This window comes from Pleurodeles waltl, chromosome 5, assembly GCF_031143425.1.
Source record: "Pleurodeles waltl isolate 20211129_DDA chromosome 5, aPleWal1.hap1.20221129, whole genome shotgun sequence".
Taxonomy (NCBI): Eukaryota; Metazoa; Chordata; class Amphibia; order Caudata; family Salamandridae; genus Pleurodeles; species Pleurodeles waltl.
The window spans coordinates 746,081,733-746,100,880 of record NC_090444.1 but is presented as its reverse complement, the minus strand read 5'-3'; the positions used below and the strand labels follow the sequence as shown (position 1 = coordinate 746,100,880).

The following is a 19,148-nucleotide window of genomic DNA, read 5'->3' as shown; positions in this document are numbered from 1 at the left end:
CAAACAAGACCAAAATGACAAAAATCCAACAAACACAAGTAATACATTTTCAAAAGAATAAGTGTCTTACTCCGTAGAAAACAATAGAAATGATGATTTTGCACAAAGTACCTGGTTAGCTTCAAAAATAAAGCCGCACGGGTGAGTGCTGCGTCTATTCCTTCCTCGCAAGGGAGGCCATGTGTCGTTTCTTCTCTGGTCAGGTCGGTGATGCTTCGTTTTTTTCCCTTGCAAGAGAGCGATGTGTCGATTTCTGTACGGGGCACCTCGAATCTGCGCAGAGTCGGGTTGACTTTGACATCCAGGGATGATGCGTGGAAAATCCTGTTGCACAGTGTTAGAACACTGTGCTTGCGTGGGGTTTGCGTCGTTATCAGCAGCCGCTAGCAGGTGTTGCGCATCGTTTCTCCCACCGCGATCACCCAACCTTAATGCAGGTGAAGCCTCGATTATAGCCGTGAAGCCGGCGGCAGGTCGTTTATCAGCCGCGTTGCAGATGGTGCAGCTAAATTTCTCCGCATGCCGTGCTGTGCATGGATTTTCAGTTCTTAATCTGGCAACTTCACCTTTCAAGGGCCCAGGGACTGGATAGGGCACCACTTGGCAGGGCAGAAGTCTCAGCAGAGAGTCCAGATGTTAGCAGAGGAAGTCTTTGATCTCCCTGAGACTTCAAAACAGGAGGCAAGCTCAACTCAAGCCCTTGGAGATTCTTAACAGGCAGGAATATACCACAAAGTCCAGTCTTTGTCCCCTTTCACAGGCAGAAGCAGCAACTGCGGGATAGCCCAACAAAGCACAGTCGCAGCACTCCTCCTCCGCTCTTCAGCTCTTCTCCTTGGCAGAGGTTCCTCTTGGTTCCAGAAGTTATCTTGAAGAAATCTAAAGCCTTGGGTTTTGGGTCCACTACTTATACCCCTTTCTGCCCTTGAAGTAGGCAAACTTCAAAGGAAAGTCTACGTTGTTCACAAGATCCTGCCTTGCCCAGGGCAGGCCCCAAACACAAACCAGGGGGTTGGAGACTGCATTGTGAGAGGGCAGGCACAGCCCATTCAGGTGTAAATGACCACTCCAGCACAGATGGCTCATCAGGATATGCAGGCTAAACCCCAGCTCCCTTTGTCTCACTGTCTAGAGGGGATTCACAAACAGCCCAACTGTCAAACTGACCCAGACAGGCAATCCACAAACAGGCAGAGTCATAGAATAGTTTAAGCAAGAAAATGCCTACTTTCTAAAAGTGGCATTTTCAAACTAACAATCTAAAAACCAACTTTACTTACAGATGTATTTTTAAATTGTGAGTTCAGAGACCCCAAACTCCATATTTCCATCTGCTCTCAAAGGGAATCTGCACGTTAAAGTTATTTAAAGGCAACCCCCGTGTTAACCTAGGAGAGAGATAGGCCTTGCAACAGTGAAGACTGAATTTAGCAGTATTTAACTGCTGGGACATGTAACACACATCAGAACATGTCCCACCTTTAACATACACTGCACTCCGCCCATGGGGCTATCTGGAGTATACCTTAGGGGTGCCTTACATGTATAAAAAGGGAAGGTTTAGGCCTTGCAAGTGAGTACACTTGCAAGTGGAATTGGCAGTTTAAAACTGCACACTGACACTGCAGTGGCAGGTCTGAGCCATGTTTACGGGGCTACTATTGTGGGTGGCACAACCAGTGCTGCAGGCCCACTATTAGCATTTGATTTACAGTCCCAGGGCACCTCTAGTGCACTTTACTAGGCTCTTACTGGTTAATCAAATGTGCCAGTCATGGCTAAACCAATCAACAATGCAATTTACACAGAGAGCAGATGCACTTTAACACTGGTTAGCAGTGGTAAAGAGCCCAGAGTCCTAAAGCGAACAAAAACAGGTCCGAAAAAATAGGAGGAATGAGGCAAAAAGTTAAGGGACTTTAGGAATGACCCTGCAAAAAGGGCTATTTCAAACAGTATATATATATTTAATAATTATAGCTGCTTTGTGTCATAAAGGCATTTTCGTGATGAAGGCATGGAAGGTGAAAACATATGCATGGTAAAGACCTGTGTAGTAAATGATGTATGGTAAAGGCTGTTTTCCTGTCATGGGAGTTACTCTACTGGCTTGCAAACAGGGAGGTAAAAACAAGATTGTTCTCCTCAATACAGGAGGGATTGGGACAAGTGGTCACTGACGCCATTGAAATTGCTGATGTCTTTGCAAAGTGCTGTACAACACTTTATGATAGACGAGAGCCTTCACAGGTAGAAAGAGCGGCCAGTAGTGCTGGACTGCACCATGGCAACATTGCCAGAGACAGATGAAACTGCACTAGACCTCCCAATTAAGGCAGATGACATCCTCAAGGCCATCATAGATATGCCCTCTAATAAGGTCCCTGGGCCAAATTGATTTCTGTTGGATTTTTTTAAAAGAAATATGCTTCACTGTTACTGCCACAACTAAAAGCATTTTTTCAATAAGCACTAGCCACCGATGAGCTCCCGCAAGATCGCCCTGTACCATTCATAAATGTAGAAGCAAAGCTTCTCTCCAAAATTCTGGTCACTAGACTAACTAAAGTGATACACACACTAAACCAGTGTTAACAAGACTGTGGTTTATGACCCACTGGTCGATCATTCTTAGTGGGTTGCGAAAGTGCAAGCAATGATTAAAGATGCTTTTACATTCTGGATTTATCTTGTGACATTTGCTGCTCTAGGAACACAGAGGTCAAACTTCAGACTAAGGGCCTGATTACAACTTTGGAGGAGGTGTTAATCCGTCCCAAAAGTGACGGTAAAGTGACGGATATACCACCAGCCGTATTACGAGTCCATTATATCCTATGGAACTCGTAATACGGCTGGTGGTATATCCGTCACATTTGGGACGGATTAACACCTCCTCCAAAGTTGTAATCAGGCCCTAAGTCTTCTGACAAATTGCTGCTTTTTTACATAGGGATTGGTGTTTACAAACTCCTCTCACTTTGCAGTCAGAGAAGGAAAGTAAAGTGATTTATGTGACAATATTGCTGGGGTACAGGGGGTGTGTAAGGAAAGGCTATGGGATGTCATTTATTAACACAAAACTAAATGTAAATGCCTGTAAATTAACTGCACACATTCCGGAGTTAGGAAAGTAAAAATTAATCAGACTTTTTTGGTAATTTTGAAGTGTGATGGAAACAAAGATTTTAATAGGATCAAATCAAATCAAAAGACTTTACTTTGTGATGCACAAGTGATTAAGTATTCCCTGGAATCCGATTTCCACACATTATCATTATCATTTGTGTACGGTATCGTTTTTCAGTAAAACCATATGCCTGTGGAAATTTAGTGTCCATTTCAATAGAGAATGTGCTGTTTGCAAATGACAATACACTCCTACACAGTGATTTAATTACCATAAAAAATCGCCTGTCTCATGTCCATTAAAGTTAGGTGGTTCTCGTTTGCTGTTATAAAAATTGGATCATGGTTCTGTAAAACGTTTAGGAAGGTCTGCTTTTATCTATTGTGGCCAAAACTGTTCTATGCTGGGCAGATGCACTAGACAGGGTCTCCAACGCCTACAGGTAGCCGTAGCACACTCATGGGAGCTTAGTGACCCAGTAGCCGAGCTGTCTTTCGATTTGGAGGGAAAAAAACTTTCCTTTGGTACACTGCCCCTTGTGCATCAGATCATGCAAAAGAGAACCTTCATTCCCTGTTGCCAGCAATATGTTGCAGTACTCTACACAGACCACTGGGCTGAAGTGATAGTAAATCGTAAATGAGGTTTTATCACTTCTCCTTCCCATTGCATGTGGTATTCATCAGGGTTATCCTCTCTCACCACCCTTATTCGCACAGGTGATTGTTCCCTCTATGACGTGGATGTCAGGATGCACAACTAATGGGGTCTAGTGGTGCAGCGGTGTTGAAGAGTCAGTGTCTTTTTATGCTGACGACTTCCTTCTTTAAGTCCTTCCAGCCATAATAACCGCCCCACACATAATCTGCAGAACTACAGGGCACCAATTTGAGTATCACAGATGATCTTTTTAAGTACTTGGGTATGATAGTGGCAAAAGATGAGTAGGTGACAGTGATTTTAATATTACACCACTGATTCGTCAAACGAAACGAAAAATAATAGGAAGAGCAGCTTTGCCCATCACCATAATGGGGAGAAGGGCACTGTTTAAAATGGTTACTCTTCACTGGATACTCCACATTATTCAAAACTACCTGTAGTCATCACTCTGTATCTTTATGTGCTGGTATCACACCAGGGGGACTCATTTCCAAAATGCACGCAAACTGAACTATGAAAATTGGATGGGAATACCTAAAGTTCAGCTTTATTACTGTGCCTCACAGTTTATCGAAATTACAGTTTTTCATGACAGTTCGGACTCTGCAGCGAGTCTAGAACTAGACCTCCGAGGGCCGCACAACTTTACGCTACGTTGAACACCCTACATTCCCCACACCCTGCTGCCCATCATAAGAGTCCCGTTGATGTGCTGAAATACAGGCTTGAAGTGAAGCGAGTGGCAGGGAACAATAGCGGATGAAATCCCATTGTGGCATGGAGCGAGGTTTCCACGGGTGGTTGCCCTAAAGTGTTTTGCTCTTGGGACATTATTGGCATCTCAAAGCTAGGGGATGTGTGGGCTTCGAGCCACATTGAAACATTTGAACAGGTTGAAGGACACTGTGCTATTAGTAAAACCCAAATCTTTAGGCATTTTCAACTCCGTCGTGCCCTTGAAACATCTAAAGGGAAATTAAGGGCAGTACCAAATTTAACCCATTAGAGGTCAAAAGAACTATGAAGCAGCTGGGTAAGAGGAGTACATCGAAAGTCTACAGGGAGTGCAGAATTATTAGGCAAGTTGTATTTTTGAGGATTAATTTTATTATTGAACAACAACCATGTTCTCAATGAACCCAAAAAACTCATTAATATCAAAGCTGAATATTTTTGGAAGTAGTTTTTAGTTTGTTTTTAGTTTTAGCTATGTTAGGGGGATATCTGTGTGTGCAGGTGACTATTACTGTGCATAATTATTAGGCAACTTAACAAAAACAAATATATACCCATTTCAATTATTTATTATTACCAGTGAAACCAATATAACATCTCAACATTCACAAATATACATTTCTGACATTCAAAAACAAAACAAAAACAAATCAGTGACCAATATAGCCACCTTACTTTGCAAGGACACTCAAAAGCCTGCCATCCATGGATTCTGTCAGTGTTTTGATCTGTTCACCATCAACATTGCGTGCAGCAGCAACCACAGCCTCCCAGACACTGTTCAGAGAGGTGTACTGTTTTCCCTCCTTGTAAATCTCACATTTGATGATGGACCACAGGTTCTCAATGGGGTTCAGATCAGGTGAACAAGGAGGCCATGTCATTAGATTTCCTTCTTTTATACCCTTTCTTGCCAGCCACGCTGTGGAGTACTTGGACGCATGTGATGGAGCATTGTCCTGCATGAAAATCATGTTTTTCCTGAAGGATGCAGACTTCTTCCTGTACCACTGCTTGAAGAAGGTGTCTTCCAGGAACTGGCAGTAGGACTGGGAGTTGAGCTTGACTCCATCCTCAACCCGAAAAGGCCCCACAAGCTCATCTTTGATGATACCAGCCCAAACCAGTACTCCACCTCCACCTTGCTGGCGTCTGAGTCGGACTGGAGCTCTCTGCCCTTTACCAATCCAGCCACGGGCCCATCCATCTGGCCCATCAAGACTCACTCATTTCATCAGTCCATAAAACCTTAGAAAAATCAGTCTTGAGATATTTCTTGGCCCAGTCTTGACGTTTCAGCTTGTGTGTCTTGTTCAGTGGTGGTCGTCTTTCAGCCTTTCTTACCTTGGCCATGTCTCTGAGTATTGCACACCTTGTGCTTTTGGGCACTCCAGTGATGTTGCAGCTCTGAAATATGGCCAAACTGGTGGCAAGTGGCATCGTGGCAGCTGCACGCTTGACTTTTCTCAGTTCATGGGCAGTTATTTTGTGCCTTGGTTTTTCCACACGCTTCTTGCGACCCTGTTGACTAGTTTGAATGAAACGCTTGATTGTTCGATGATCACGCTTCAGAAGCTTTGCAATTTTAAGAGTGCTGCATCCCTCTGCAAGATATCTCACTATTTTTGACTTTTCTGAGCCTGTCAAGTCCTTCTTTTGACCCATTTTGCCAAAGGAAAGGAAGTTGCCTAATAATTATGCACACCTGATATAGGGTGTTGATGTCATTAGACCACACCCCTTCTCATTACAGAGATGCACATCACCTAATATGCTTAATTGGTAGTAGGCTTTCGAGCCTATACAGCTTGGAGTAAGACAACCTGCATAAAGAGGATGATGTGGTCAAAATACTAATTTGCCTAATAATTCTGCACTCCCTGTATACATCACTGCTGCCTAATGCACTGAGCCCTTCTACAGCTGAGAGGAAAGTGGGAACGAGACCTTGGTCAGCTTGAGGATAATGAATGGGTAGAGGCAAAGATGGCCCCGCACACTGTGGCCTTCGCCTCCTGCCTGAGATTAATACAATTTAAATATCTTCGTAGGGTGAAGGGTGTGGAAAATAGGTGGAACCATTCCTCCCCGGTTGACTACAATGCACTAATACATGAGGCACAGTCCTACACGTTATATATATGCATGCCCAGAAATTTCAAGGTACTGGCAAAAAATCCAGCATGAATGGAGAGCGGTGGTGGGTCTCCTGGTGGAGTTAGACACTAAAGTTGGGGATTATGGATAGCTGGGAGTTTACAGCAAGGTCTAATATGCTGGTTGGATTTGGATTCCCAGTGACCAAAGAGAAATGCAGTATTGCGATCCCTACACCCACAAGGGAGATTGATTGCCACAATATGGACAACTGTGCATTAGCAGAGAAATCTGTTTACAAAAGCTGTGGATGTACGAGGAAATATCAGAAAATGTAGCGTCCATGGCAGCAGGGAGAGTGTCTCAATGGACCGAGCTCAGGGACGTAAATTTGGGCAAACAGCACCTACAAGACATCAAACAGGTGACGCAGTGACGCAGGTGAGCAGGGCACGGGGAAAAGGGAGGGACTGGGTTGTAGTGAGCTTAAAGTATACATATTCACCAACCGCATTTTAGCTGATTGAATACACTATATCAGTAGTATTTAAGGAAAATTCAATAGAAAATGTGTTATTAAAAAAAGTAAAATGTAAGAATGCAGCCTGAATGGATTTTTTTAATTGCAACCAGGAATTATCTTGTCAATAAATCCAATAGTAAAATTCAAAAATATTTTCGGAACATACATATATTACATATATATATATATATATATATATATATATATATATATATATATATATATATATATATATATATATATATATATATACATATATATATATATATAATATAGTATATTTCACTCTAGACCATTTTTAAACCTTATCTCTATTTTATTGACATTTGTGAAGTCACGTAAATTTGGAAAAGATGCGATTTTAAGTTTTGTATCTGGGTTAAAAAGCTTTCTATTCGTGGGAAGGAGGTTGGAGGGAGATTCTCCCTGTCGGGCAAAACCAGCAAACGGCTTCGCTAGAAAGACTGATGTTTTGCTGTTGTGCTTTTTAAGATGGCTGCATACCCGTTTACAGATGACTCGGTTTGTCTGATAAATTCTTGACTTGAAACGTGCATGTCCGTGAACCTACTTTGAGGATCTGGATTATTAGCTGTAACTTTAAGGCTTATTTTTAGAAACTATTTGGTTTATCACCAGACTTTCCAGTTGCACAGTAGTCAAAGCAAAGCTGACTACTGCAGGGTGCTGCTTAAACGTATATTTAAAAAGAATATTTCCAGAATACAGAAATGCTACATAGAGTGGTTAGATTTGTCACTCCATCTAAGAGTAGGTTCAATATCAATTTGATCGGGAAATGCCGATCGAGACCTATTTCTAGTCATTTGGAAACATTAATTGGTTGTAAATGCACCACCATAATAAACAAAACATTTACAGGGGTGTCCAACAATTGATCAAAGGCCTGCGTCAGCCGTAACAACCGCAGCCTTACATTCAGCACCCATATCTGCCTCCAGATACTGTGTTCCTTCTAATTCTTCAACCTGGGGGTGGGGGTAATTCTCTCCGCCCCTTCCTCACCCAAACAAATGAACACCTTGAACAGTGGTTTCCAACCCTTTGACTTCTGTGGACCACCACTTTATCATTACTGGAACCTGGGGACTCCCAATGAATTATTTGAATCTGGGAATCACCCACTTAGTCATTACTGGGACCTCTGCCTAAACATTGTTGATGATTTGAACAGCAAAACAATACACAAAAAATACAGAAACAAACATTAATTAAACACATACACAAATGATACAAAAATTTTTTTTTTTTGCAAACACAAAAATAATACAAATTTTAATTTCAGTAGGAAGGTTGGAGCTTTTCTAAATTCAACTGAAGCCACACATCGTCCATACTTCATTCTGTCTGATGCACCTACACTGCTCCCACGGATCAATCTGAGGATACTAATTTTATTTTTAGCCTCCAGTTTCAAATTTCCTGACATTTACAGTATGTTTTGAAATGTTCAATTGTACATTTAGCCACTTGATTTATATACACTTAATTAATCTGTTAGTATTACTTACTTTTCTAAGCAGTTGCCCCTGAAAAAGCTTTGCAGGCCCCCAAGGGTCCAGGGACAACAGGTTGGGAACCACTGACCTAGAACATCCTGCCCAAAGAACTTCATAACAGCCCAGTCCTCTGATTATGAAATACCTCTATGTTCACAGAGTACCAAATCCCTTTCTTGCATAATGCTTGTTCCCCCATAGGATTATTGTGGTAGCTACATACAACCAAACTTATGCTGACAAAAGAGAGCGCGGGTGCATTTGTGATAGTTCAGGATTTCTTTATTTAGATTCATTTAGTGGCATTAATTAAGAGAGTGAATTATAAACTGAAGTTAGGTTTCTGATGTGTGCTTAGATTATTTTTTCCGACGTGTTGCACACAGTATTTTTAAATTCCTGCTTATGCTTACTCTCGGGTTCGTCTTAGTGACATAACGAAAAGAAGCGGCTCGGGGTATGTGGATGGATCTGTTGTGTAGGAGGAATACTGTTAGTCCCATCAAACCTCTATGGGCTGTTATTGCATCGGATGCCCCTGAACCAGTGCCCCAGAGTAGCGTAAATTTGTTTGCGGATGAAGTGGATTACTTTTTTGCCTGATTCCTTGGATGTTTTTTGTTTATTTCATCTAGTGTTGAGATGTTATTTTGTAGACGTTGTTATTATGCAGGTAGATTGTTTTGTAAATTTATTAAGTGTAAATTCCTAAACGAAGCAAATTTTGCAGGTGGACAGAAAGAAGAACTTCATCAATAAAAGCCTCATCATTGGAGAAGTTCTGTGCACAGCGGACATGACAACAGGAGTAAAGGTAAGAATTGTAATTTTTTTGTCATATCTGATATATCAACAGGTAATTGCCTTACGTTGGACGAATCTGATAAAATCAAAGTGTTGCACTGTTGACTCTCAGGCTGTAAATTCCATTATGATGGCAACTTTCAGAAGAGTGGAGTGGTGAGTGAAGAAGGGCAGCACTCTTCTGTAGGGCAAAACATAGACGTTTACTGGTTGAAATGTTAAAAGAAGGCTAGATATTTTCTCCTAGTCTTGGCTGGGTCTGAGGAGGCTGTTAGTACTCTTGCTCACTGCCCACTGATCTACGCTCCACACAACTCCTCCTCCTTGCTTTCTTCTGATTTACTACACTTCTCTCCACCAACCGATCATTTGCTGTACATGTTTGTTCCTGTGCTCTTCTCTGCCTCTTGCGCAACTTCCCAAAATATCTTTCATTTCAGAGGCAATCTTTTTAACCTTGGTGGGACTGGAACTCCAGAAGACCTTTCTTTCATCATTAGGTAGCGGATTAGTGTTTTCCATTACTGTCTGTTTGCCTGTGCTTTAGTCTATTGTTCTCTCATGAATGAAAAAGGTACATTTACCAAATATGTCAGTCTCAAGAGGGTAAGCTTTGCACCAATTTAAAATTGCTACCCACTTTTCTTTTCAATCCTTAATGATTGTCAAGGATCACCACATGGCTAGCTTCCAAAATCTGCAAGCTCGTGCAAAACACAATCTCGGGAAGTATTGTAAACAGCCATTTTCAAAGCACCTTCGTTCTTAGCCAGAGCATTTTATGCATAGGTTTATGACTGTGCAGTCAAGAAGGGCGAATAATGAGTTTTCTAAAAAAAAAAAAAAAACACTGATTTGAGATGCAGTGAAGCAGGACTTAAGGGAATGCATTGTACTGTTAAAATGCAAGACACCATTTCAGGAGCCTAACGATTATTCTGAGATTGGTTTTAAGTAAAAACTTAGAACGGCATAGATTTGTCTCACAGTTGTTTTTTTTTAGGTCAATATGATTGTTGAGTTAGGATGCAGAAGAATTCCAAAAGTCTTCACATCCTGACTTTGATTCTTACGAGTTACTCATACTCATTCTCTGCATTTTGACTGACTATTTTTGTGAGAGCCCTAAAACTTCTTCCAGAACCAGGTCATTGTGATTCTAGCAGTGTCCCTACCTATGATGTAATTTGGCAACTTCCTCTTGGCCTATTTCTTAATGGATCTGGATTGCCTTTAAACTCTGCCACAAAACATCAGTATCTTTCCACCGTAGGTGAGGTTCCCTGCACTTATGTCCTGTGCTCCATTTTAACCTCAACTAATCTTCTGCAGAGCCAGTTTTGTGCTGACAAAAACAGATTCACTCCATGTCTCTTTGCAGAACTCCGTCTTTGTTGAAGCAATATGGGTGCTCTTTGTTTACCAGGTTTGTCTAATAATCCCACAGCTGCAGCTTTTGTCTATCTCTCTATGGTGTAGTCTACCATATGTAGATCTTACTACGACCCTAATGCAATCATCTTGGACCAAATCATTCCTACTTTGCATAGCTAATCTTCCAGTTTTACAAACCAATGTATTTCCTTTTCCCTTTAATAGTTTTTATTCTGTTTAATAAACAACATCCAACATCACAATACATCTGGGTAGGCCAAGCAGCAAAGTTATATGTATGAATATGCCAGCAGGTAGCATCATGGAGTGCCAGAGACCCCCCCAGGGGATTCATTGCCTGTGTATGTGGTAAGTCAGGCCTTTGCTTCTCTCTGGGGTCAGCTACATTTGGAGCAATGCTAGTTGTGAGACCATAGTGAGGGTACATGCCCTCTACGTTGTTATTCAATACATATGATATTTTAAAGTAGGCATGGTGATCATCTGATTGCTCTGCATCCATTCCCACTAGGCCACACAGCTTTACTCGGCAACCAAGTGAGCTTAGCCCTCTCACATAACACCCCTTATGACCTTTTAATTGTTCAGTTAGGAAAAAAACTGTTATTGATTTTGCCTATGAATACCTGTCTGTTTATATTATCACGAGCTGCTCCCGTTTCTGTAGCTCTTCTGTGAAAATGAAGTGAAATATATTTTTTAGAATGAAGTGTTGCAATTGCAGAACCTAGTATAGGTCACTTATTCATTAGGCTTAATGTGGCACTGTAGGGAGAGAATTAAATCATTATGAATAGAGAACATCTGAAGCAAATAGAAAGTAACATGTTGTATAGAGTGAAAGAGTGTGTTGCCTCAGGTTATTTCAGGGACGCTATAGAGCGAAGGATAGACTTGCAGAGGTCAGCACCAGTTTGACTGACGCCTTGTGTTCCCCTGACAGACTCCTCATGGTCCCCTGCCATAGGAAACACCTGCTATGGAACCAGTCTCCCCTTTGTGTTACATAACCTTCTTACGTGTAATCTGTTTCATGCAGTTGATCTGGCAGGTAGGGAAGCTATAAACTGTGGTCTTCTTGAAAAAGGGGGCATGTCCTTTAAAACCTCAGGAACCTAAGAATCTTTTAACATTGATAACTTGAGAAATTGTAATGAACACCAGGTGAAGATGGCTTACTTGGCAAATTTGGACACCCTTACACTATCTTGAAAGCAAGCACATCTGTGGGCTGGCAAGCTTTCAGACAGTGGCTCAAGAAGATAACTAAATGGGCCTGTGCATGAGAATTACATCTAGGGGGAAATGCCCTGGTGGCAGACCAAGCAGTTTGCAAACTGCCCACATTTGAACAGACATTTAGCACAAGCCTGTAGTAGTAATAACAGCAAGATAATTAGCTGCAGTATTATTTTCTCTACACACAAGAAAAAATTGCCCCTCACAAATTGGTGTTTCTTTCTCGGTGAGACATTAAGAGCTTGTGCCAAAACTTGTTTTCCTTGTGGAACTGCAGAGACTTCAGCTTCCAGTGACACTGGTCTATGGTAATTTGGCAGTTTTACAGAACTACATTTTTTTGAGAACAAGATTGCCTTTCTAGAGTCAAATAATACTAATGCAGAGTTATTACAGAATACAAGTTATTCAGTGCACATCATCGTTCAGTGCACTAACAAAGTACAGTTGACTAATGGCTGTGTAGGATATGTGCCTTTTCATCGTGGTCACCCTGGATTTTTCGCCTTTTGCTGGATCCTATATTTTTTGCTGGCTTTAGAACTCTGTGCATTTTACCACTACTTATCAGTACTAAAGTACCTGTGCTCCTGTTTAAACATGATTGAATTTGCATATTCCTTATTGGCATATTTAACTTGTCTATAAGTCATTAGTTAATGTTACAAAGTGTACTCAATGCCTGGAAGTTAAAGGTCACCAGTAGACTGCAGCACCGGTGATCCATCCACTACACTGGCAGTGCCAACACGATTTCAGACCTACCTTTTGTAGCTTGACTATAGGAGTGTAAAAACTGCAGCTTGACCTGTCAAAATAAACTCTTTTGACTGGTGAAAATCTCCCTTTTAAATATTAATAAGTCACTCCTATGTGGACGCTGTAGGCGTTAAAGGTAAGACATGTACAGATTTAATGCTGACATGTTCCTGTAGTGGCTAGCACCGAAAACTATTTTCCACTGTGGCAGGCCTAGCTGTCAAATGTGTAAAATCAGAGAACAGATGACAATCCAAATATTGTAGCTTAAGACTCGATTAGCTAGGAAAATAATTAAACAACTATTTTTAATAGTTATTAAAATTCCAACTCAGTGGTGAAGTCAGATTTTTAAGTTTATATTACTGAAAATTAACTTTCAGAAAGTTGCCTTTTCCCAGTTTGAAGTTAATAAAGGCTAGTTTGCATTTGCTGTCTAACTTCTCACAGCCTGGGATTATCATTTCTGTAGGTGTGAAGAAGGCGTGAAATGCGTCCATGGAGCAAACAATAGGCTAACCTGAATGGGCAGAGATGTCTCCTCTGGACCTCACCAAATATGCGGGATGGGGGCTGTGGTCCTCCGTTTGATAACCGAGTGTCAAATTGTGCTTGACAGGTGTTCTGAGCCACATGTAGCACTTTAAAGGGAGAGAACAGGATGCCAAGGCAGTTCTTGTAAATCCATTATCGGGAGGACCCTGCTTTGTCCTTCTATGCTTCTGTCTTTGGTTTTGACATGTAACACTTGGGGGGCACTTAAACCACTTCTGTGCCTTGGACGAGATGATCTCGTCCAAGGCTACAGTTCCCCTGTGCCTTGGACGAGATCATCTCGTCCATGGCACAGGGGAACTTGGGGGCGCGCTAGCGCGCCCCCCGTGCAGTCCCCCTCCCCCCCCCATGTCGGGGATGTAAGGGGAAGACCTTCCCCTTCCACCCCCGACCCCCCCCCACCCCCCCCTGTGACGTCAGCGCGCGTGCGCTGATTAGTCACAGGGGCCTCCCTCGTCGCGCTGGAAGCTCTGCTTCCAGCGCGATTGAATAAGAAATGCAAAAGCATTTCTCTTTCAATCACTTTGGAGGCCCAGAGGGGCTTCAAAGGGAAGGAAAAGTATTTCCTTCCCTTTGAAGTCTCTCCGAGGGTTTCAAAAGCCGGATTGCTTGCAATCCGGCTTTTGAAACCCCACTAGACACCAGGGATTTTTTTTTTTTTTACTAATCTTCACATAAGGGAGCGACCCCTTGGGCAAGGGTCGCTCCCATGGGGGGCATTTTTTCAGGAAGGCCTTTTCTGCCCCCCCTGGGGGCAGAAAAGGCCTATTATTAGGCCGATCTGCCCCCAGGGGGGACATAAACCTCTAGGCACCAGGGACCATTTTTTTTTTTTTTTTTTTTTATGTTTCATTTTTTTTTTTAGGTGGGGAGCGACCCCTTAGGCAAGGGTCGCTCCCCTTGGGGGGAAATTATATTTGGCCATTTCTGCCCCCCTTGGGGGCAGATTGGCCTATTTTGATGAGGCCAATCTGCCCCCAAGGGGGGCAGAAACCACTAGACACCAGGGAGCTTTTTCTTTGCGTGAATTTCACGCAAGGGTAGCGACCCCTTAGGCAAGGGTCGCTCCCTGGGGGGGGCAAATTTATTTTAGGCCATATCTGCCCCCCCCGGGGGCAGAAACCTCTAGGCGCCAGGGCAATTTTTTTTGTCTTTTTTTTTTTTTTTCTTTTTTTAGGGATGGGGAGCGACCCATCAGGCAAGGGTCGCTCCCCAGGGGGGGCAAATTGTATTTAGACCATTTCTGCCCCCCTGGAGGCAGATTGGCAGAGTTTAGGTCAATCAGCCCCCAAGGGGGCAGAAACCACAAGGCACCGGGGATTTGTTTTTTGGCGCCAATGTCACGCAGGGGGAGCGACCCCGTAGGCAACGGTCGCTCCCGTGGGGGGTGGGGGGTAGAGGGGTGGGGGTTGGGGGGCAAATTTATTTTAGGCCATTTCTGCCCCCGGGGGGGGCAGAAACTACTAGGCACCGGGGATTTGTTTTTTGGCGCCAATGTCACGTAGGGGGAGCGACCCCGTAGGCAAGGGTTGCTCCCGGGGGGGGGGGAGGGGGGGGGGGGAGAGAAATTTATTTTAGGCCATTTCTGCCCCCCGAGGGCAGATCGGCCTATTATTAGGCCGATCTGTCCCCGGGGGGGGGGCAGAAACCTCTGGGCGCCAGGGCAATTTTTTGTGTGTGTTTTTTTTTTTTTTTTTGTTTTTTTAGAGATGGGGAGCAACCCATCAGGCAAGGGTCGCTCCCCAGGGGGGTGGCAAATTGTATTTAGACCATTTCTGCCCCCCTGGGGGCAGATTAGCAGAGTTTAGGTCAATCTGCCCCCAAGGGGGCAGAAACCACTAGGCACCTGGGATTTGTTTTTTGGCGCCAATGTCACGCAGTGGGAGCGACCCCGTAGGCAAGGGTCGCTACCGGGGGGGGGGGGGGTTTGGGGGGCAAATTTATTTTAAGCCATTTCTGCCCCCCCTGGCCTATTATTAGGCTGATCTGCCCCCGGGGGGGCAGAAACCTCTAGGCGCCAGGGGAATTTTTTTTTTTTTTTTTTTTTTTGTTTTTTTATAGATGGGGAGCGACCCATCAGGCAAGGGTCGCTCCCCTGGGGGGAAAATTGTATTTAGGCCATTTCCGCCCCCTTTGGGGGCAGATTGGCCGATTTTAGGTCAATCTGCCCCCAAGGGGGCAGAAACCGCTAGGCACTGGGGATTTGTTCTTTGGCGCCAATGTCACGCAGGGGGAGCGACCCCGTAGGCAAGGGTCGCTCCGGGGGGGGTGGAGGTTGGGGGGAGAGAAATTTATTTTAGGCCATTTCTGCCCCCCCCTGGGGGCAGATCGGCCTATTATTAGGCTGATCTGCCCCCGGGGGGGCAGAAACCTCTAGGCGCCAGGGGATTTTTTTTTTTTTTTTTTTTTTTTTCGAGATGGGGAGCGACCCATCAGGCAAGGGTCGCTCCCCTGGGGGGCAAATTGTATTTAGGCCATTTCTGCCCCCCTTGGGGGCAGATTGGCCGATTTTAGATCAATCTGCCCCCAAGGGGGCAGAAACCACTAGGCACCTGGGATTTGTTTTTTGGCGCCAATGTCACGCAGGGGGAGCGACCCCGTAGGCAAGGGTCGCTCCCGGGGGGGGGGGGGGGGACTGGGGGTGCAAATTTATTTTAGGCCTTTTCTGCCCCCTCCGGGGGGCAGATCGGCCTATTATTAGGCCGAACTGCCCCCAGGGGGGGGCAGAACCCTCAGGGCACCAGGGCAAATTTTTTTGTTGTGTTTTTTTTTTTTTAGATGGAGAGCGACCCATCAGGCAAGGGTCGCTCCCCTGGGGGGCAAATTGTATTTAGGCCATTTCTGCCCCACTGGGGGCAGATTGGCCGATTTTAGGTCAATCTGCCCCCAAGGGGGCAGAAACCACTAGGCACCTGGGATTTGTTTTTTGGCGCCAATGTCACGCAGGGGAAGCGACCCCGTAGGCAAGGGTCGCTCCCGGGGGGGTGGGGGCTGGGGGGGGCAAATTTATTTTAGGGCATTTCTGCCCCCCCCCTCCCGGGGCCGGCTGAGCTAGAGGCCAAACTCCACAGGTAGGGACTTTGCAAAAAACACCTCTGTTTTCTGTGAAAAAATATGTTCTGTCCACGTTGTGTTTTGGGCCATTTCCTTTCGTGGGCGCTAGGCCTACCCACAGAAGTGAGGTACCATTTTTATTGAGAGACTTAGGGGAACGCTGGGTGGAAGGAAATTTGTGGCTCCTCTCAGATTCCAGAACTTTCTGCCACTGAAATGTGAGGAACATGTGTTTTTTTAGCCACATTTTGAGGTTTGCAAAGGATTCTGGGTAACAGAACCTGGTCCGAGCCCCGCAAGTCACCCCTCCTTGGATTCCCCTAGGACTCTAGTTTTCAGAAATGCACAGGTTTGGTAGGTTTCCCTAGGTGCTGGCTGAGCTAGAGGCCAAAATCTACAGGTAGGCACTTCGCAAAAAAAACCTCTGTTTTCTTCTAAATTTTTGGACGTGTCCACGTTGCGCTTTGGGGTGTTTCCTGTCGCCGGCGCTAGGCCTACCCACGCAAGTGAGGTATCATTTTTATCGGGAGACTTGGGGGAACGCTGGGTGGAAGGAAATTTGTGGCTCCCCTCAGATTCCAGAACTTTCTGCCACAGAAATGTGAGGAACATGTGTTTTTTTAGCCAAATTTTGAGGTTTGCAAAGGATTCTGGGTAACAGAACCTGGTCCGAGCCCCGCAAGTCACCCCTCCTTGGATTCCCCTAGGTCTCTAGTTTTCAGAAATGCACAGGTTTGGTAGGTTTCCCTAGGTGCCGGCTGAGCTAGAGGCCAAAATCTACAGGTAGGCACTTCGCAAAAAACACCTCTGTTTTCTTCCAAATTTTTGGACGTGTCCACGTTGCGCTTTGGGGTGTTTCCTGTCGCCGGCGCTAGGCCTACCCACGCAAGTGAGGTATCATTTTTATCGGGAGACTTGGGGGAACGCTGGGTGGAAGGTAATTTGTGGCTCCTCTCAGATTCCAGAACTTTCTGCCACAGAAATGTGAGGAACATGTGTTTTTTTAGCCAAATTTTGAGGTTTGCAAAGGATTCTGGGTAACAGAACCTGGTCCGAGCCCCGCAAGTCACCCCATCTTGGATTCCCCTAGGTCTCTAGTTTTCAGAAATGCACAGGTTTGGTAGGTTTCCCTAGGTGCCGGCTGAGCTAGAGGCCAAAATCTACAGGTAGGCACTTCGCAAAAAACACCTCTGTTTTCTTCCAAAATTTTGGATGTGTCCACGTTGCGCTTTGGGGCCTTTCCTGTCGCTGGCGCTAGGCCTACCCACGCAAGTGAGGTATCATTTTTATCGGGAGACTTGGGGGAACGCTGGGTGGAAGGAAATTTGTGGCTCCTCTCAGATTCCAGAACTTTCTGCCACAGAAATGTGAGGAACATGTGTTTTTTTAGCCAAATTTTGAGGTTTGCAAAGGATTCTGGGTAACAGAACCTGGTCCGAGCCCCGCAAGTCACCCCTCCTTGGATTCCCCTAGGTCTCTAGTTTTCAGAAATGCACAGGTTTGGTAGGTTTCCCTAGGTGCCGGCTGAGCTAGAGGCCAAAATCTACAGGTAGGCACTTCGCAAAAAACACCTCTGTTTTCTTCCATAATTTTGGATATGTCCACGTTGCGCTTTGGGGTGTTTCCTGTCGCCGGCGCTAGGCCTACCCACGCAAGTGAGGTATCATTTTTATCGGGAGACTTGGGGGAACGCTGGGTGGAAGGTAATTTGTGGCTCCTCTCAGATTCCAGAACTTTCTGCCACAGAAATGTGAGGAACATGTGTTTTTTTAGCCAAATTTTGAGGTTTGCAAAGGATTCTGGGTAACAGAACCTGGTCCGAGCCCCGCACGTCACCCCATCTTGGATTCCCCTAGGTCTCTAGTTTTCAGAAATGCACAGGTTTGGTAGGTTTCCCTAGGTGCCGGCTGAGCTAGAGGCCAAAATCTACAGGTAGGCACTTCGCAAAAAACACCTCTGTTTTCTTCCAAAATTTTGGATGTGTCCACGTTGCGCTTTGGGGCCTTTCCTGTCGCTGGCGCTAGGCCTACCCACGCAAGTGAGGTATCATTTTTATCCGGAGACTTGGGGGAACGCTGGGTGGAAGGAAATTTGTGGCTCCTCTCAGATTCCAGAACTTTCTGCCACAGAAATGTGAGGAACATGTGTTTTTTTAGCCAAATTTTGAGGTTTGCAAAGGATTATGGGTAACAGAACCTGGTCCGAGCCCCGCAAGTCACCCCTCCTTGGATTCCCCTAGGTCTCTAGTTTTCAGAAATGCACAGGTTTGGTAGGTTTCCCTAGGTGCCGGCTGAGCTAGAGGCCAAAATCTACAGGTAGGCACTTCACAAAAAACACCTCTGTTTTCTTCCAAAATTTTGGATGTGTCCACGTTGCGCTTTGTGGCGTTTCCTGTCGCGGGCGCTAGGCCTACCCACACAAGTGAGGTATCTTTTTTATCGGGAGACTTTGGGGAAAATAGATTAGCAAAACAAGTGTTATTGCCCCTTGTCTTTCTCTACATTTTTTCCTTCCAAATATAGGAGAGTGTGTAAAAAAGACATCTATTTGAGAAATGCCCTGTAATTCACATGCTAGTTTGGTCACCCCGGAATTCAGATATGTGCAAATAACCACTGCTCCTCAACACCTTATCTTGTGCCCTTTTTGGAAATACAAAGGTTTTCTTGATAGC

General features: G+C 44.6%; 1 protein-coding gene across 1 annotated transcript in view; it reads left to right on the top strand.

The window, feature by feature from the left end:
* The window catches only part of ACOXL (acyl-CoA oxidase like), a 981,865-nt gene that overhangs the window by 216,121 nt on the left and 746,596 nt on the right, over positions 1-19,148 (top strand). The window contains exon 3 of the mRNA XM_069234707.1: positions 9,399-9,482. Coding sequence (XP_069090808.1) covers positions 9,399-9,482 — 84 coding nt within the window. The remainder of the gene's footprint in view (positions 1-9,398; positions 9,483-19,148) is intronic.